At 43.7% G+C, this 20984-nt stretch overlaps 1 protein-coding gene across 13 annotated transcripts in view; it reads left to right on the top strand.

Annotated features, from left to right (window-relative positions):
* Window positions 1-20984, top strand: part of RARB (retinoic acid receptor beta) — a 341400-nt gene that overhangs the window by 317580 nt on the left and 2836 nt on the right. For all 13 annotated transcript variants that reach the window (XM_083578114.1, XM_083578115.1, XM_083578112.1 and 10 more), the window contains 4 exons: window positions 6652-6812; window positions 11107-11283; window positions 17473-17677; window positions 19319-19477. In XM_083578114.1, coding sequence (XP_083434240.1) covers window positions 6652-6812; window positions 11107-11283; window positions 17473-17677; window positions 19319-19477 — 702 coding nt within the window. The remainder of the gene's footprint in view (window positions 1-6651; window positions 6813-11106; window positions 11284-17472; window positions 17678-19318; window positions 19478-20984) is intronic.

Genomic DNA, 20984 nt, shown 5'->3' with positions numbered 1-20984 from the left:
CCTGCAGACTGGGCTCCTTGACAAGCCTCCCTCTGTGGGTGAGGGAGAGCACCCTCCTTTATGCTCCCAGAAGGATAGGTTCTGAGGTTGCCACTCCCCCCCCCCTTTCACTTCCAGTGCCGCCATTTTGGCACTAAGAGTGACAGGATAAACTTGTTTCTTAAGAAGAACCCGGGAGAAGGAAAGGATGTTCCTTCCTTCCTTCTGCCTGCTCTCGCATTCTATAAACTCCTGCTTGGAAGTTTCCTTTCCAGTAGTGAAGGTAGTCTGTAAATCATAAGTGAAATGTACAGCTATTACCAGATTCTGGCACTAAGCCCAAGCTGATCATCTTAATCTTTTTTTTTCCCCCTTAAGGCAAATTCAGCATATCTTAAGAGGAAGTGATGAAAAATAACATAATGGGGGGGGGGGAGAAATGTAGGAAACAGCATGGTGGCAGACTTCAAGAAGAAGAAGAAGATGATGATGATGATGATGATGATGATGATTTATTACTTATACCCTGCCCATCTGGCCAGACCTACCAAGCCACTCTGGGCAGCTCACAACAGAATATTAAAAACATAATAAAACAAAAACCAATAAAAACTTCCCTAAACAGCTTCCTTCAGATGTCTTCTGAAAGTCAGAGAGTTGTTTATTTCCTTGACATCTGATGAGAGGGCATTCCCTTCATCCTCAGTTTTCGAACATTTCGCAAATCGAACGTTCTTCCAGAACGAATTACATTTGAAAACCGAGGTTCCACTGTAGTATGATAAATGGCTTGGACCAAGGATACTTAAAGGACCATCTCCCATATGAGCCTGTCTGCTCAATAAGGCCTGTAGCTTATTCTTCACATCCCACCAGGGGAGAAGGTGCAACTAGTTGGGATGCAAGAGTAGTCCTTCTCTCTGGCAGTGCCATAAGTGGTGGAATTCCCTGCCAGACGAGGTCTTTTCAGCCACCTCTTTTGGAATTCTGCTGCTGCCTGGTTGAGATATTTTTGTTCAGCAGGCATTTGACCTGCGAAGCAATGGAATTTTGCTCAACTAAACCCTTGTTTTATGGCTATATTATATGCTAATCTAATCCTGTGGAAAAAAATTATTGATACATAATTTGCTTGGGTATGCAGCTGTAGGAATGTACATGTGGTTGAACAACATGTTGTGGATGCTGGCTGGTGATGAAAAGGTTGGCCTGTTTGTTTATTCACTAATCATTTAATAATAAATTTTCTTAGTCACTTGTTGCTGAGTGTTAATTTTAGGGAGATGTGGGTGAATTGGGGACATTGACTGATGCTGTTTCTCTGTATTAAGAAAACTAATATGCTTTTTTAAAAAATGTTCGGCTGCTTGGCTTTTTCAGTATGCGGTAAACCACCCTGAGAATGGCTTTTACAATGGAAGAGTGGGATAAAAGTACACTCAGTGAATGAATGAGTGATGCTTGCTTTGAATGCAAAACCAAGTACAGTGGTACCTCTACTTACGTTCACCTCTGGTTATGTATCCTTTGGGATATGTACGCGGCAAACCTGGAAGTATTTTTCCAGGTTTTGCCGCATGTGCAGAAGCGCTCTACCGCCATGTGCTCATGTGCAGAAACAGTCCCTTCAGTTGCAGAAAACTCTGGATCCAAACAGAGATCCGGAACGGATCTTGTCCGCAACCGGAGGTACCACTGTATGTGATGACCCTACTATTGTATTTTTAGATAGCCTGCCATTAGGCAGTGCCGACCAATCCGTGAGGCAAGGTGTGGCAACTGCCTCAGGTGTCGGATCTACAGGGGCAGCAAAGATCCAGCCTCCAAGCAACTCATCACCCACTGCTCCTGCGGCAGTGGCAGTAACAGCTGCAGCACACTCCTTGGAGAACAGAATTGCCCCTGCCCCTGCAGCATTGCGTGGACAGACAGAGTTCCCCCAACCCCAGGCAACCCCCGAGTGGAATAGTGACTCAAGACAAGGTGCTACTGGATTAAAATTGGCCACAACTTTATTGAGTTTCAGATGTAGGGAGTCCTTGGCTCAGGCATTGGGCGTTTATCCTTCCCAGTCCCCAGCCGGGGATCTGGGAGACATCAGGGTATCCAGAATGTGTGGGGATTGGGCTGGCTCTGGAGAACATATGTTCAAGCAGAGAGCCTGCCCCCTGTTTTGCCGCCGTCACAGGGGAGAGCAATGACAGCCTCTTGGCGTATGGCCAATGCCTCCCCTCAAGACCCCTTTAACAGGGAACCCTGGGATCACCGCCGCAAGGGCAGCATGGGTCACTGCTTCACGCCCGCCCCCCATTTAGGAAGATAGACTAAAGGATTCTGCCCAAGGCCTGAAACCGCCAAGTTGTGACTTTTTGCTTCAGGAAAGGCAAAACCTGCCAATGCAGGAAAATTCCTTTCCAGCCCTTCAGCAGCGATCATGATGTAGCAGCGCCCGCGTACATGTGGAGAAGAGGTTAACCTGCAAAAGAAGGCTTAACTGAGGGAGGGCAGGGTGGGAGAAGGTCCGGAGCCAACTCACGCTTTGCAGGTAAGATTCACCTTCTGTTGTGTGGGCAGGGTGGTCTCTCCCCTTTCCTGACCAATCCCTAGGCGGGATTGGGCGATTGGCTGAGGTAGGCGGAGACCTCCAGGTATCCAGCCTGGGGAGGGCGAAGCCAGCCCGTACAACTGCAAGCCACACTGGGATCCCGGGGGGGGGGGGGCTGCGCTTGACCACGCAAAAGGCACCCCCCATTTCATGTGGGGAGCCGTCATGACCCCCATGCCGCCTCTACAGAAGTCTCTTGGTGATTAGGAGGCATTGCTGGTCTCCTCCCAGAGAGAAAATGGTGTGGACTGTTGTCTTGTACCCTAGGGTCTACACCCATCTGGTGGGATTCAGAGCAACCCCCTTTCCCCCTGGTGGCAGCCTTTGGTTCCCACTTCAACCATTGGGTAAAGTTGATTTGTTTCTTCCCACTGTTCTTCACTCACTTCTCTTTCCCTGACAGGGGGACACGGTTTTGTGGTTTGCCTCAGGTGCCAAAATGTCTTGAGCTGGCCCTGCATGTAGGTATAGATACGTTATAAAACGTAAACATGTGTGAGTGCTGCTATATACACCCAGTGTGTGAATATGTGCCAGTGTTTCCCCTTTAATAGCCTGGCTCTCCAAAGCATTCTGCCTCCCATTCAACACACTCAGTGGAACGATGAAATACTGCAGCACTTGAGTCCTAAGTATTTAATGGCTATAACGAATTCTTATATCAACATTACTCCAGGCATGTTAAATACAATAGTTAGATTCATAGTTGGTGTGACTTCATTAAAGCCCATGATCTTGCACTTGGGATTTGTGCAGAGATAACTAGCTTTGGGAAGATATAACTTATATAAAATACAATATACAGCATAATCACATATTCTGTATTTGCACAGCACGGCAGTTACAGTCACTCTGGGAACACTAGCTTGGAATTTACTGATTTTTGTATGTTTATTTAATTCCCTGGCCTGTAGAAGAGTCTTGCCATTGACTTTTACGTTGAATTAGCAATATCACTGAGTATGTGTATTGCTTTCTTTGTCCAGAAGTTCTTTACACCCTTCAAAATTACACCTCACCATTTTCAATAAATTGTGTAAGGAGCTAAATTATCGCTTCATCTGACTGACTTTCTTACAGTGCAGATGTTATGCATTTCTACTCAAACGTATGCCCCATTTAGATCAGCGGGGCTTATTCCCAAGTAAGTGTTTGCAGGATAGCAGCTTTAAGTGTGCCTGACATTAAAGGGTGGGGCTTTTTTGATAGCATAATTACATTAAAAGGCATGACTTAAAGGGTGTTTTAGCTCATACCCTCCAACATTTCTCTGATGAAAATAAGGACATCTATCATCATCATCATCATTCTGTTTTTACCCCACCCATCTGACTGTGTTGCCTCAGCCGCTCTAGACAACTTCCAACATATATAAAAACATAATAAAGCATTAAACATTAAAAACGTTCTGTATACAGGCCTACCTTCAGATGGCTCGAGGGTCAAATAACTCCATACCCTCCAACATTTCTCCGATGAAAATAGGGACATCCTAAGGAAAAGCGGGACATTCTGGGATCACATCAGAAACTGGGATAGCTTCTGCAAATCCGGGACTGTCCCTGGAAAATAGGGACACCTGGAGGGATGTGTTAGCTGTCAGTGTAATATTTCACCTCCCTTTCCATCAACTCAGGTTCCCCATACTGCTTCAGAACACAAATCTAACTCACACCACCCAAAAATGATGTTTCCCACCTGTGACTTCAGACACACAGGACATATGTTTGACCCCCCAAAACAGCAGCAGTGGCCTATGGGGTTGCCACCTTTGTTCTAACATGGCACCTGTGCCTTTCCAGAGTGCATGATGGACAACAGCTAGCTAGCTGCTGATGGTCAAGCGTAGCAAACGCAGCGTTGCGCCAAGGCAGTAGAATTGCCCTGCTTCCTTGTTACGTAAACTCCTCTCCCACTGCAAGGAGCAGCAGGCCTCTTGCCATAGAGCTCCATTTGCATATATTTCTGTGTGCTGATTGACACATTTGCTAAACATAAGGTCTCAGCAGCTACTTAGCTCAATAGCTTGGAACAGCTTGTAGAACACAAACACCTTATTTAGGGCAATCTTGCGAGCTGCTGCCAAGAACTCCCAGAGACCAGATGATTCAGATGGGAATTGCTCTGTGTGTGTGTTTCTTTTCTGCTATTGGGTGATGGGCTTGGCTGCAGTCCTGGCTTTATTTTGCCATACGGTTCACGTCCCTCTGAGGAAGGTCTTTTCAGATGGTGTGGGCTGGAATCTCTCTGTGGGTGAACTGGTTACCTATTCCTAGAGGGAGAAAAAGGAACAGGTGGATTTGAGCCTGTCTCTGTACTACGCAGTCCATAAAATGAGTTCCAAAGGATTCACAGAAAACAATTTTAAGGGCAGCAGGAGAATCGCCATTAACAAAGCGGGGTAGCCAAATACCAGTGAAGTCCTGGTCCAACATTTTCACCACCCTTGGTTCTTAATTTTCCATTTACACTCCTCTCATTGACTATACAAGCAAACCAAGTTTGTAGTTTAGCCTTGTTGTCACTGGTTAAGATGGCATAGGTAACTTATTACAAGGCAGTCATGATTTGACCCAGTGCTCATTCAGTGACATCACATTTTGGGCTTCTTGTGGATTATGGGTAGCTGACTCCGTATACTGATTCCATTGGGGCCTGCATTGTATTAACGGTTGGCTTAGTCCTCCATCAGAGTGTAGATGTAGCGCTATTCCCTTTAGAGCTCACCTGGTTAATTTAGTTTATCCCCCCAGAGTGCCTTAGCCCATGCATACATTACCCTAACCACAATTTCAGTCCACTCCATACTTAGAATGTTGCCTGCACAATCCACGTTTGTCCCTGTGGTACTACTAAGTTTGGTATCTCGGTGTTAATCTAGTGATAATTGGTCACCAAGTGGCATGATCCTATATAGAAATGGAAATTGCAGCAAAACATATCGAAATGCAGTTTCCCAGAGGAGGCGACTTAGAAGTACAAACACCTTTGTTTATAGCACGAAGTGATTCCATGGGCAGTGCCAGTGATGAATATTATAATATAACGTGTTGTTGCACGCAGTTTGCCTATAAATAACTGAAGAGAGATCTTTGCACTGTATTAGGAACAACCTTACCATAAAATGTCAGTCTGGGTTAATTTACTATGAAGGGTATTATTGTTATTATTATTGTTGTTGTTGTTGTTGTTGTTGCTGTTGTTGTTGTTATTGGGGGTTGTGGGGTAGGATGCTTCAGCTCAATGGTAGAACTCATACTTTGTGTGCAAACGATCCCAGATCAAATCCCCAGCATCTCTAGATAGACCTGGGTAAAGACTTCTGCCTGCAATCCTGTTGAGCCATGGCCACTTCGCATAGACTGAGAGTGGCTCACCTGTGGTTCTCTAGACCTTAGAATGATACAATGTTATGGTTGGAAGGAACCCCAAGGGTCATCTAGGTCAACCCCCAACAATGCAGGAACCATCCAACCTCTGCTTAAAAACCTCCAAGGAAGGAGAGTCTACAACCTCCCGAGCAAGACCGTCCCACTGTCAAACAGCTCTTACTGTCAGAAAGCTTTTCCTGATGTTTAGTTGGAATCTCCTTTGGCCCTTTGAAGCCATTGGTCCGAGTCCTACCCTCCAGAGCAGGAGAAAACAAGCTTGTTCCCTCTTCCATATGACAGCCCTTGAGATATTGGAAGATGGCTCTTTTCCAGGCTAAACATACCCAGCTCTTTCAACCGTTCCTCATAAGGCTTGGCCTTGTGAGACTTTAGTTCCCATCAGCCCTCACCATTGGCCATGCTGCCTGGGGGCTGATGGGAGTTGTAGTCCAACAACACCTAGATGGGTGCAGGTTAGCCACCCTGGTTTAGGTGATCCTGAGCTAGAAGGACCAGTGATCTTACTCAGTAGAAGACAGCTTCCTATACCCCCCGTTGTATTTTATTGCTCCTTAGTGGTGTTTTGGTGCTCTCGGTATGTTTTGCTTGTTTAACGTTTGCTGCTGTATCCAAGAGCTGTTGGACTTTGGTTAGTGTGCCATACTTGAACTGCCTCCCTTCTTGCCCCCCTCCCAGCTGTCAGAAATGACAGGAACAAAAAGAAGAAGGAGCCTTTAAAGCAAGAGTTTATGGAGAATTACGAAATGACGGCAGAGTTGGATGACCTCACAGAGAAAATCCGAAAATCTCACCAGGAAACCTTCCCTTCTCTCTGCCAGCTGGGCAAATACACTACGGTAAGAGATGTGTGTAATGAAGACTGGAGGGGTCTGGTGGGCTGTCAGAATCACAGAAGTTAATTGATCTGGAAGGGACCAGGAAGTATTTAATGCAACCCCATGCAGTGAAGCAGAAGCCTTTTCATACCAAAAGCCTTTCTTTCTTTTTTGTTGGTATGATCCAGGTTGTGTAGTGCTATGCGTGAGTGCAGGAGGGAGCCACATACCAGGTGATGGGGCAAAAAAATATCCATTTAATAAAACAAAAATCTAAAGATTTTGAAATAATCAATGATAGCATAGAGGGAATCATTAAAACAGAGGCCTACCGAGAGTAGAAGAACCACAAGGTTCTTAGAGGAGATGCAAGAGGAAAGTGAAGATTGAGTTATAAATCTCTGCCGTGTAGAAAAAAGTCTGCTTATTCCTGCTAGGACTATCAAGAGAAATGAACACATTTCCCCTGATGGGGATTGCTTTGTATTCCAAGACCAGTCTTCATATTATATTGGATAATATAGTAGTACCATACCATATTGATAACTTATTTTTGTTTTAACCCAGATTCTGCACACCACATAGATTTTAATATGAATTTGCCGTATAGAAATAATAATGATGATAATAATTAATTGGACAGTTCCCTCATTTTAAATTTCTGAGGTATTTTCATGAGGAAAGATGGTATGTTTCATAAGCTTTATTTGGCATAGAAATCTGCACGGAGTGTTTTGCTCCCTGTTGAACAAAAAATAGCGTGCTGTTGCTTTTGATAAGGTAGTCACCTCCCAAATTCGTGAGCTGCCCATTTAATCCGGCCCATCTGCTTTGCGCTTGCAAACTGTTGTTTGGTGCTCCAAAGCGGTCAAGAACAAATCAGGGTTTGCTGAGACCCCCCTGATAGGCTGACTAGAGGAGGTCTGCATTCATTTCAGTGGCTCGGGCCTCTCCCAACCAAACCAAACCAAAACAGAAATTGTGTTCAATAGGTTAAACAGAATTGAGGAACAAAAAAGTGTGGGTCCCCACCCCTCTGCAACTATATCAGTCTCTCCACAAATGTCTTATTCTATATTCTTAGTCGGAGATGCAGCAGATTGCTGCAAAAAAAAAAAAAAAACCCAAAAAACACACCAAAGGGGATCAATTTAGATGAAAAATAAAAATAAATAAAATTTAAAAATGGCCATGTGTTTGGATTTTACAGCATGGCTGGGCTTTTCTGCTGATAAAAATGTCACTAGGGGGCCTTACAGTATTATTCCACCATATGTCCTCTGTTGCAGCACTATGGGAAATGTGGTCCTTAAGCTGCATGCATGAACACTCTTGGAAAAAAAACAACACTCGGAAATCATGCTGTTGTAAAACATTCAGCAAAACTCCACTGGTTTGATACTTCTCAGAACCCATGGAGAGCGAATCCTGGAATTTCCGCTTCTAACCTTTTATATTAATTCCATATTTTATCTTTTGGCCTGCATATCAATGCTGACTCAGTTTTGTATTTCCATATTGAGGGGAACGACTACAAATGTGCTTGTTTTTCCAAGTGGTGCTTTTTAGCAGCTCTGATTACTGAATAAAATGTTGTTGCAGCGCTTTCTGGTTTCAGCGTTCGTAAGATGAGGCACAGCCATTTTGGGTCCCTCTTGAACATAGCAAAGCAGTGCAATAAAACAGCAAGTGAACTTGGCGCTTTATCGACTAACCTCTTCTCTTCAGCTTGCATAATCGGCAAATCAGATTTGCATTTTGTTAAGGCTGCCGGGCATCCGCTCAAAAGCATCTCTGTCAAAACTTCCCTGGCTCAGGAATGGTGGGCGGAGGAGCATGATAAACCGAGCTCATAAGATCCCGGTCAAGATTTTGTTCACACTAGCTGATTTCATGCAACGTCTTCTTTCCAGATGGATACCCTATTGTAAAATGATTTCCTGCTCTGGGCTCTGCTCTTCGCTGCCATTTCCCCCCCTATGGAAGTGGATAAACTGCCTATTAAATTTAATTACAACCTGAATGGCTGCACATCTTGATATTATTCCCCACCCCCCACCTACAGTATTTCACCGAGGTCCTTGAGGATGATCTAAAATAAATCTTAAGGATGCAGACTCACTGGTAGGAGGAGGAAATGTTTCCATGAGCCAAGCGGTGACTGTTAACCCCTTTATGCTGCAGAATGTCCTAGGGCAAGGCTCAGCATCAAAATTCATCTCTGCACAACATGCGTGGGAAAGGTTCCTGTTGGATCGTGCCTCCTAAAGGAAATGTTTTGTGGGGACATTTCCTTCTGCCTCCTGTTATTATCCTGCCCAAGCAAAAGCATTTCCTTCGCATGGTTACAGAGTGCCTTGTTTCTATCAGCAAATGAGTATAGACTCAGCTGCTGGGAAGATGGTTGTGTGATCCTCTTCCTGTTTGTCTGACTCCTCCAGGACCTGGAATTTACCTATACCGTTCATCAGAACTTTTTGAGCTTCTCTGCCTCATTTTCAAGTTATCCCATTCATCAAGTTGGTACCAGTCTTTATCCTTCAGGCCTTTGCACTTTCCTGTGCCAGTTATTGTCTGAGAATGCCCAGATTCTAAACCCGTTTTAAATAGGCCACAGACGTGGATCTAGCACAGCAAGTCTCGTGACCTTCCTAGCCTTTCAGTAGCCACATTCAAGCCTTCAAAATAAGGCACAAAGGCTTTAAATGGGGAGAAGGAGGTGCTTCACATGTCAACCCCTGTTCCAGTGTTCCCATGTTTCCTGGGTGTGTCTGCCCCACCCCTGACTTTCCCGGAAGGTTTGAAGGAAACTTCTCAGCACACTTGTCAACACGTTACTTGGCTGGAGAAGCGCATTGCAAATTTCATAGTGTGAATTTTGAAGGAAGATAGGGCTTCCATTGCATACTGTTTCACAAACTGCAGATTAGGCAGAATCTCCTTGAAATGCAAGCTGAACTGAACCTCTCCCCAATCCCTTCTTCTTGCAACCAGGAACCCTCAGTTGCTGGGCTCTCTTGCAGACATTCCTCTTTGTCCCACTTTCTTAGCAGCACTGTGCAAGTGAAAAGTTCATTTCCTGTTCTAAAACAATGTCATTTTCTTTTATGTCCACAGTGCTTAGGACAGGCCATTGATTGATTGATTGATTGATTGATTGATTGATGATTGATAAAACACAAGGGTTTCTTCCAGTAGCAGGGGCACACTTGGGATATGTTTGATTCTACATTTCACAGGTGCGGGCAGCTTGAGGAGTCCAGGTGCATTACAAATCTGTTCTTTATTTGAGGCTGGAAGTGCCTGAATCATTTTGGGATGCTAAACCGGGTGAAATCCGCTACATGGAATAGTGTTGCAGGCATTAAGTAAACATCACAACTTTCATTTTCTTGATAGGCAAACGTTTCACAACTGTTGAACTTTGTACGCTGAGATAAAGAGATCACTCTCCAATACCATATGTGTTGGGGGTTTTTAATCCAGAGTTGTATAATTGTTTAAAAGATGGCTCGTTAGTTTTTCAATAACAGATGGCTCATCTGTTCATAACACTGATTTTTGACAGAGCGCTGAAACTCTTCCCGTCTATAGACAAGATAAACTATTTTGAACTAATTTGCTAAAACAATAGCATGTGAAAAGATCTCACATTGACTGCATTTTGCATGTCACAGCAAGCCATGGTTTACCAGTTTGCTCCTGATATGCCCCTCCCTGCTAGTGAGCAGGACCAACAAGCCGTGGCTGAGTCTTGTGTCCAAGCCGATAGTTTGCTTCAAACAAAGCACAATCTCTGTATGTTCTTGGCTTACCAGTCGTGGTTTATATGATACCCAGTTTGAACCTAACACTGAGCCAAGTTTTCTTGCTTCTGCTCGCTAGCACAGGGACAGGAAGCTGGTGTGCTCTGCGTATTCACAGCAGACTATTAACCATGACTTTTCATGACACACAAGCACAGCCATGGTGCTGGAATTATGTGCCACCTGACATAGTCCTTTCCTAGATATGGAAACCAGTGTTCCAGTTCCACTTATTCAAATCCCTGGTTATAAACATTGTATAATTAAAGAGAAAGAAAAATGGCAATGGTATTTGGAAAGGCTGAAAATTATTTTGCCTTATTGACAGATGGCAGCTTTCATTTTTGAATGATTACACCAAGAGCATTCCCAGCAGCAAATTTCACTGCAATTCAGATTGCTAATAGAAATTGCTTGTAGCAGGATCTCTCCACTCTTCATTATTTATATGGATTCAGCTACGCTGCACAGAAATTGGCTGATCTTATGATTCCTTCTGTTCTTTCTAGAACTCTAGCGCTGACCATCGAGTTCGGCTGGACCTTGGGCTCTGGGACAAATTCAGCGAACTTGCGACCAAGTGCATTATTAAGATAGTGGAATTTGCAAAACGGCTGCCTGGTTTTACAAGTTTGACAATTGCAGACCAGATCACACTACTTAAAGCTGCATGCTTGGACATCTTGGTACGTATCTTCGCTTTTTGTATGATTCACTTACATTTTGCTGTCATTTACTGGTGGCTTAAACAACAACACCCAGCCAATGGCCCAACCCACTGCTAAGCAACTGTTTTAGTTGTGATTTAGATCAAAGGGATTGATATTGTGTATCCTTTGTAGGCTCCACTGAAATGACTTGAAGAGCAGCAATGTTTCCTTCCGAATTCTGTAATCCTTCACTTGACTGCAACCCAACTTGAATGACTGAAACCAGATTTTTCATGTTGCTGAAAGCCAACATGGGCGCAAACAGTAGCCTTAATCTATGTGGTTTCTACTGAACTAGGCTTGCAATATGTTTGTGGAGGGTTTAAGTGTTTGGGCAATAGATCCAAAAGCTGGATGGGTCTCAGGAAGATTTTCGTTTTTCAGGCGATGATCCTCACCTTTTCTAAGAACTAAACTATGCCAATATCTTCAAATTTGCTGTTTTTTGTGCTTTATGTGGGTCACAGAACATTTCTTACCAGAATTTGCATTAAGCTATTGCAAAATTGTATGTATTTTCTTGAAGTGTAAGAGCACACACACAGCCTTGGTATTAGATCTGGCTTTGTTATCCTCAAAGAAGTGCTATGAGGAAGACTTCAGAAGAGTGGCGGTCTACAAATGTCAATTTCTTTAAGATAACATCATGCAAAGAGAATAAACAATAGTTTTCTAACTAGTCTATTTGTTTATTTACTTAGGCATGCATATACCACCCATTAATCCATTATTTTTTTAAATAAATAAACTTAGTAGAACTATCCATATAAAACCAACACAAGTAGGATAAAATCATTCTAAAACTGTACTAAAATCCAGTTTAAAATTATGTGTGCTGAGTACTAAAATACACTGAAACATAATTGTAAAAGACCTGGGAGATTAAAAAGGTAATGGCTTGGCCCTAAACCTCTGTGTGCAGAGCGTTCCACAAGGAACGTACCACAATGGATACTGGGTACCTGCCTCACTTCTTTAGACAGGGAAACCTGGTGATGGGCCCCTGATGAATATCTTAAGGTCTGGGTAGGTCTTCAGGAAGAGGTTGGTAACCTGCGCCAAAGCCATTTAGGACTAGCACATTGAACTGGGCCTGGAGATAGACAGGAAGCTAGCACAGATGACAAAACACTGGTGTTGTATGTTCATATCTTCCAGTCCCCATTAATGATCTTGCTGTGCTTTTTGGGGGCCACCTGGAGCTTACAAAGCATTTCCAAGGGCAGCTCCCATGTGTAACTCCTCACTGTAATCTATCCAGGAGCTTACCTGTGGCAAGGTTATCTCTGCCCAGATAGGGTTGTAGCCTGGATTTTGGAGTACACGCACACACACCCTGACTACATGCATTTTCCTTTAGGGTCAGTCCAGCTCCACAAAAGTCTGGGCTTGCAATATATGGGTGTCAGATCATCAGCTGTTTCCGCCCCTTGTTGGGTGGCTCTATCCTCTGCTGTGTATATTGTGTTTGGCTCAGCCTACAGTTTGTTCAGGAAAGTTTCCCATCCAAGTAATGGGGCTCCCATAATCCCTTGAAGTTTCACACAAGATCCCCGGGGAGGAGAATATTAGCTGCTCTGACCATTTTTCTTCTCGTTGCTTTGTCACAAGCTGTTGCAAACAGTCCTTCCTGTAGGACACTGATGTATATGGGTGAAGAGAGCACAGTGGAAAAGGAGAGGGAAAGTATCGTAGGAGCTGGCCTTGCAGTTCCCAAGAGCCCCGTCTCAGAGTCCCTTCTTCCCGGCGTCCATTCATACTGGCCTGCTGCCGTCGCCTCCTTCTTGTGTGTGGTCTCACCACAAGACAGAGCCATTTATTACGAACTGCATGCCTGCCTTGGTGAGCGCTGTTATGATAAGGCATAGTTAACTTCTTCTTCACCCCCCTGGAAAGTGTACTGATAATTTATAAAATATGACAGTTCTCGGGCGTATTCCTTTGCAGTGATATGAGAAGGGGGCTGAACGGAGGTTGAGAGTGCAAATGGTTTTTAAAAAATGGTTAATATATTGTTGTTGCTGTTGTTTTGTTTTAAAGTTGAGCGAGAGTTTACATGGCTTAACTTCCCTCTCCAGCCCTTCGCTCTTAAGGTGCCTGCCATCTATTTTCAGCCTCTCAGTTCCAGGAATGCTTGTCAGCTGCCAGACACAATCACTTGTAATTTTGGTTGCTTAAGAACACCCTCCTTATCTTTGTAAATATTTGCTTAGCATGGTGGATTGGGCCCTGGCAGCCAGTTGTGGTGCAGTTGGGTCATTATAAATTCCAGACTTGCAAAGATCGAGTTCCCCAAACATTTCCAGTTTTTCCTTCCTTTCATTTAGTTCTGGGTTGTAGATAGGAGTAGTAGTAGTAGTAGTAGTAGTAGTAGTAGTAATTGTACCCCATCCATCTGGCTGGGTTTCCCCAACCACTCTGGGCAGCTTCCAACACATGTAAAAACGTAATAAAACATCAAACATTAAAACTTTCCCAATACAGGGCTGCCTTCAGATGTCTTCTAAAACTCAGATAGTCGTTTATTTCCTTGACATCTGATGGGAGGGCATTCCACAGGGCAGGTGCCACTACCAAGAAGGCCCTCTGCCTGGTTCTCTGCAACCTCACTTCTTGCAGTGAGGGAACCACCAGAACGCCCTTGGCGCTGGACCTCAGTGTCCCGGCTGAACGATGGGGGTTGAGACACGCCTTCAGATATGCAGGGCCAAAGCTGTTTAGGACTTTAAAGGTCAGCACCAACACTTTGAATTTTGCTCTGAAATATACTGGGAGCCAATGTAGATCTTTTAGGACTGGTGTTATGTGGTCTCAGCGGCCACCCCCAGTCACCAGCGGGAGATAACCAGAGCATGCACCACTCTGGTAGGTAGGTAGGTAGGTAGGGTCTTAGCTGGCGTACCAGATGGAGCTGGTAGGCAGCCGTCCTGGACACAGGTCGTAGTCTCAAATCTGTGTTTCTGTCTGAGTGTATGTACAACTCTTGATTCAGAATTTTGTGGGCACTTTAGAATTTTTGCATCTGCAAGTGAGCAGTGGATTGGGCAAATACATTGAAAGGCCAGTAATGAGCACGTCACTGGATTTGTGTATTTCCTAACATTTCTTATCCTTCCTTTCTCCTGTCATGGAACCCAAGGCTGCATACATGTGTTCCCCATGTGGTCTCTCATCCAGCCCATGACCAGACCCCTATCTGCTTAGCCCCAGCATGGCGGAGACCTCGTGCAGGCAGACCATATCCTGGGATCATGTGTGCTTTTCTTCAGCTGTTGCCTGTTGTGTTTTGTTAATTGTGAGATGTTAACATTAATCTCATGTTATGAGAACTTTCAGTATAGAAACTAGATTGCAGCTGCATTTGTATAAACCACATTGTGGCGTTTGCCCTCCTAGGTGTGTGACATCATACTGGGTTCATAAGGAAAGGGTTAACTAATTGTAAAATGACTAACCAATAGGAACCCAAGGGGAGGAGTTAGAGTTAGAGTTGTTCAGAAGTCGGTCTGGAGTTAGAGAAGAGAGAGAGAGGATAACTTTGTGGGTTGGGCTAGTCTGATGTGAGAGAGGGAGAGAATCTGTTAAGAGGAGTCAGTCAAACAGTTGAGATAATCAGTCAGAAGGTATTAGGAAGATATAGGCCAGTAAAGAAACTAAAGTTAAGAAACGGACAAGAATTTTATCTGAGAAACCATAAATTTGTTAACGCTTATAAAATAAACTTTTTTATTTGGTTCAATTTTAATAACTGTCTGGACTCAGTGTGTACCCGAGAGTAACGGGTTGGTGGCAGCGGGGAAGCGGGCACAGTGGTGGAACAGGGATCAACAGACCGTCAATGTCCGGGGACCCTGTGTGATCGCCACACACATTCTCCCTTGCTTGCTGTGGCACCTTGAAAGGAAACCCAGCTGCTTGACCCCAAATCAGCCCTGATGGAGAACCGTTTGCAGAGCAGAGAATGTAGTTGCAAACTGCAGCCTGCTAATCATCATGTTGAGTTTGTCTGTGTGTGTTTTAACGTGAGAAACAGAGAGTGGGAAGTTTCCAAACTGTATCTTGCCCTCATCAGCGAGTATTATGGGGTGTGTTTCTCTGGCGTTGTGTTTCCCATGCTCCTGCCATTCATAAATAATTTCTCATGAAACCCTCGTGTTTGCCCTGCTTGATAAAACCAGATTATGGTCAACGGGTACAGAGAGCGTGAAATAAGAGAAAGGGCCTTGTATCGGAATATGCCGCTGCGTTTGTCACTGGCAGTATTATATGTAACCCAAAGAGACCACATTCTTCTCCCCCAGTAGCACCGAGAGGCAGCTCAGGTTCCCTGAATGTTAGCCGCTCTCGGCGACTGTGGGAAGGGTCCCTTTCACTCACGCTGCCCATTGTTTTTCCTCCTCTCTGAAGAAAACCTGCTCAGATGTGCTGTTTTATTTCTTGGCGAGACTCTTAGGGGGAAAGAAAGATCCTGCAACCCTGGTTCTTTCCTTTGACCATATCTCTGGAAAACCGGCGTAGGGCTGAACCGAGAATACTGCCAAAGGAGCCACAGCACAGGGTTCATACCCTACCAGTATATCTTATTGTGGCTGGGGTAGCAGGGTGGAAGAGGAAGTTGTCATAGTTAGATTTCGTACATTAAAGAAAATAGACTAGAGAATTGGAAGAGCTCTTCTGGCTTCGAAGGCCCGTCTAGTCTGCCATTCTGCTCTGTTCTGAGAGACATGGAGAGAGGATGTAGTCATCAAAGCTAGTAACCACTGAAAGCCCATGGATTTGTCTAATCCTCTTTTAAAGTCATCCATGTCGATAGCCATCCCTCTATCCTGTGGTAGCTAATTCTATTGTTTTTCAGAGTGCAGAGACATTCTTTCATATGGATAAGGCAGGGCATCCATTTATAAAAAATAAATAAATAAATACAAATTAGAGAGAGAGAAAGCAGAGTTGGCCTCCTCCCACCAAACTCTGAATTTGTCTGTCAAAAGTCTGGGATGTGCCACCTTATTTCTCAAATCTGTTGGCATAGCATGAGCCACTGTTTCTCCTGTTCTCCTGGGAAGAGAGACAAGAGTGAGGGGATAGATCCAGGTGGCTTCTTCCTGCATGCTAAGCTGGAAGCAGAAGAACCCATCATCATGCAACTTCTGCGTATGTTACATGCTTTGTGGATACCTTTGCAAATCATGTGATATGAGTGGTGTGGACATTTGAGGTGGGTTCTTGGGAAAGGAAACCCCTGTTGCTTGAATAGCTCGGTAGCCCATGCTTGCCCTAGTCCTAGGAGTTGCTGTTACCACCTTCCTCTTGCCCATGGCTAAGAAGCTTTCCTTGGGCATGAGAAATGGAGGTGGTGGTATTAGTATTCCTCAGTTACTTTTCTTGACAGGGACTTCAGACTGCAAATCCCAGAATGCTTATCCTTCCCACTGGCAATTCTCAGACCTTTATGTTATTCTTCTTTCTAAAAGTTGCTGTTAATAAGGATCTATGGGTCAAAGGGGATCTGAGGAAACAGCAGAAACCAAACCCGTATGCAGGGTGAATGCAGGACACAATCTAGCCAAGATTAAGCCCTCCTAAGTCCCCATTGGGACCTTCCCAGTGGGAGAGACTGGACTGCAGGTTCTGTTCAAGCTTCGCTTTCTGAGCAGCTCCTGTTGAACTCACTGAGTCTCACCTAAGCATGTGTAGGATTACCTGCGCACACTGCACTTAAGCATCAGACTAAAATCAGGGATGTAGGAAGTACTGAACTTCAGCTAGATTTGGTTGGCATCCGTCTGTCTCAGGAAACAACGGAGGAGTGTGCCTTTGGGGGTGAAGTCAAACTGTTGGGAGTTACAATGCCTGCTGTATCTGTAGAGACTGATACGGGAGAGACATGTTTTGTTGCAGCTGGGGCAGACAAGGGTGTCTAGTGGTGCTGATGGAGGTGTACCATAGCGTTTCTTCTTCCTATGCTCCTCCCAGTAGTCGTTCCTTCTCTGGTTCCATAATTGTAGAGTTCTCAAGAAGGCCATAACCTGATGTGGTCCTTTCCCAATGACTGGGACAGCCCCTTCATCTGCCTTTGAAGAACACATCCAGACACCTGGACTCTATAATAAATTCCATAATTGCAATGTCCATAAACAAAATTAGTTTTCTCTCCCCGACCCCCAGATCCTTAGAATTTGCACAAGATACACGCCCGAACAAGACACGATGACGTTTTCCGACGGCCTTACACTGAACCGAACTCAGATGCATAACGCTGGATTTGGTCCCTTGACGGATCTTGTGTTCACATTTGCCAATCAGCTCCTGCCCTTGGAAATGGACGACACGGAAACTGGCCTGCTCAGTGCCATCTGCTTAATCTGTGGCGGTATGTCTTGCTTTGTCTTTTGATATGCTGGAATGAGCACAGGACAGAGAAGAAGTTGGGTTCGACAAGTGCTAGTATCTTCAGGGTTTACTAGAATTCATGGAAATGAAAAGTTGTTTCCAAGGAGACGTTTCTACTGAACTTGCCTAGGTCAGTGTTCTTCAGCCTTGGGCCCCAGATGTTGCTACACTACAGCTTCCATCATCCCTGACCATTGGCTAACCTGGCTTGGATGATGGGTGTTGTAGTCCAACATCTTGGGGGAACATGGCTTTTTGAGAGGAAATAGTGGTGTGGGGAGGGGGGAATGACACTATATGGTGCCATGGTGTGTCACCAGGACAAGTGAGAATGCAGACCATATGACAAAATGGGAGCCGATGTAGCCAGAAATTGCCCTTCTGTCTCAGCTGCAGTCATGACAAAACAGGCTGCAGAAAAAGGGATGAAATCGCCTCTTCCCTATGAACGCCATGTGGATCTTTATTCTTCATATCACTGGTTTCCTGTAATGATTTAATTTTTGAAGAAATGTTCTAACATGGAATTAGTTGGAAGTCATTTTTTTCTTCTTTTTTTGGTATTATTTTTCGTTCTTTTTCCTTTTTTAGGAGAATATAATGTGTTATATTTTTGATTGCAATTTATGTTATTATGTTTACATCCTTGTAATTTTATTTTTGTATTTTCTTCTGTTTTTGTATTATTTGTTCGTTTTATTCAATGCTTGTTTGTATGAAGTGTGTGTATATGTGTGTGTGTGTGTGTGTGTGTGTGTGTGTGTGTATATATATATATATATATATATATATATATATATATATAAATGCCCCTTCCCTGGATTTGGGGCTGCTGAGAAGGCACAATCTTCCATTTCTGGACTACGCCTGTGCCAAAGGATTTTGAAGCTATTCCTAATGTATAGATATCATGTGCAGATATCTATGCAGCAGTGCCTCAGCATCAAATCCTACGTACATTACAGATAAACCATTGTAGGGTTGAGTGAACCACAAAATTTTTCACAAATCCTGTATTTTTTAATCGCTCGAGACTCTTACAGATGTTTCATCTAAACAGGACAGTCCAAATTCACCTCACAGGTTCCTTTAGGCAAAATCTGGAGGCAAATATATTAAACAGGAAGCACTAGTGACATGCCTCAGATTTATTTATTTCTAACTCAATGGCTCTTAGTTAACTCAGTGTTATGCTGACACCTACTGGCACACAGGGGTAATAGCATTGCGCTCCGATCGAGAGATGAAATGGCCAGAAAGTATCCCATAGAAAAATAAAACTTTTTGAGTTGGATTTCATTTTACAAATTCAAAATGAGTAGAGTTATACCTTATTATTGGTCTCTTAAGTAAACACAAATATATAGTTAGTTATGGCAGTGCAATTGTCTTTGCTTAGAGCCTTAGAGAGGAACAGGAACTGTTTTTCCAGACTTGTTAAATAGATTGCCAGTTTGCACAGAAAAAGCCCAGAAGTGTCATCATGCTAGTTTGGAACTGGGTCATGGAAAGCAAAGAATTTGCAATAGGCAGAATTTGGTCATGTTAATTTGAATGCCGACACTAAAGTTTTGCTGTTCGCTGTTTTTCACCGCTTGTAATATTTGTGTGTTTTTTCCAGACCGCCAGGACCTCGAAGAACCAGCTAAGGTAGATGAACTACAGGAGCCATTGTTGGAGGCTCTCAAAATATACATCAGAAAAAGAAGACCCAACAAGCCTCATATGTTTCCAAAGATCTTAATGAAAATCACAGATCTACGCAGTATCAGTGCAAAAGGTTAGCTAGATTCCTATGGAATAATGACTCTTGCTTGGTAGGGAAACATTTATGCTCTGATCCCCAAATGGAATTTATCTAGAGTCCTGTGCCCAGCTATTGAGTCATGTGACCAACCATGGACAAACTTGATTTGCCATGCCGTTCGAGCGGCGATGGGCTTGACCCATGGCTGCTTTCAGTGCAGAGGGGCGTACGCAAACCCCAGCACTATGCACACGCATACCTATCCCCAAGAACAGCCCCTCTAAATGTAGAAGCACCTTCTTGAAGAAAACCTTCCAAGTGATTCTAGTGCACCATTATTTCTGATTATTTTTTCACTGCAGTCATGCCCTGATTTGCCAAAGTGCAGCTAAATAAACTCACGGTTCAGCACATAATTATGTGGACCAGAAGCGGCGCATGTCTGATTGACACATTTTCCTGGCAACAAAGCTCTGATGCGTGGGACCAAAGAAGCAGACCTACAAAGTTTCTAAAATCCATTCATTCAGAGTTGTCCTTTGACTTTTGTGGCTTCCATGCTGTTGAACTGTTTATACTCATGCAATCATCCTCTGTTTGATAGAGGCTACATTGCTTTATTATACCAAATTATTACAGAGAGCATAAAGGATAGCAGTATATATATTTAGCACTATATTAAGCTAAGAAAGTTTTCCAGGAATTTCTAACAGTCAATTTATATTATTATACTTTATTGCAGGAGAATGAATTCCTAACACCTGGCAGCTGCCTGTGTGTGTTTGTTTTCCAGGCAAACCTTTCTTGTACCTCTCCGGTTTTACAAGAAATGGTCCCCCTTTGATATGAAAGCTGCCTTGAGTGCCTAAATGTCAGAGAAATAAATGCAACATAGTTTATTCACCAAAGAGATCATGGCTGTTTAATGTGTCCGCAGTGTTACGCCCTCCTTTCTTTGGAGTTTTCCTCCTTCCGCAGCAGTTCCTTGGAGATGCCTTAAGTGTATAAACTCAGATAACCTTGTATATAAGGACAAACAGTCTCTAGACAGCATGGTTACATCCAAATTCATTATGTCCATGATGAAACATCCCTTCTGCTAAATTGCAGTATTCACCACTTCCCAAAAATCCATATATGTTAATCACCAATAATAATTATTTTGCCATTACGACTTAACCAATTTCCCCGTTTGGCTTAGCATCACGTGAGCGGCCCACCCATTTATCCATGCATTATAGCCACAACCCAACAGTGTTTGTCAATTAGTATAGACAACTCTTAACTTTTCATAAGGTTGTGGTTAGAAATTATTTGCTCCGAACTTAGTGTCCTCACATGCTTTTCAGATTGAAAGTGGTAACGTGTTTAAAGGTCTTAGCTTACTTGTAAATGTTTCCAGTTATGTTTCAGCTTTGGAACCTGCTGAGACATATGTGAAAACATAACCCACCAATTGTACAGAGAGGCTTTTTTCACTCTCTCTATGACACTATAATTCCACTTTCACGTTAGGCAGAATTGATTAAAAGCAGCCTAC

The sequence above is a fragment of the Podarcis filfolensis genome (genome assembly GCF_964270895.1).
Source record: "Podarcis filfolensis genome assembly, chromosome: 12".
In the NCBI taxonomy this organism is placed as follows: Eukaryota; Metazoa; Chordata; class Lepidosauria; order Squamata; family Lacertidae; genus Podarcis; species Podarcis filfolensis.
This window is presented reverse-complemented; position numbering and strand designations above follow the sequence as displayed.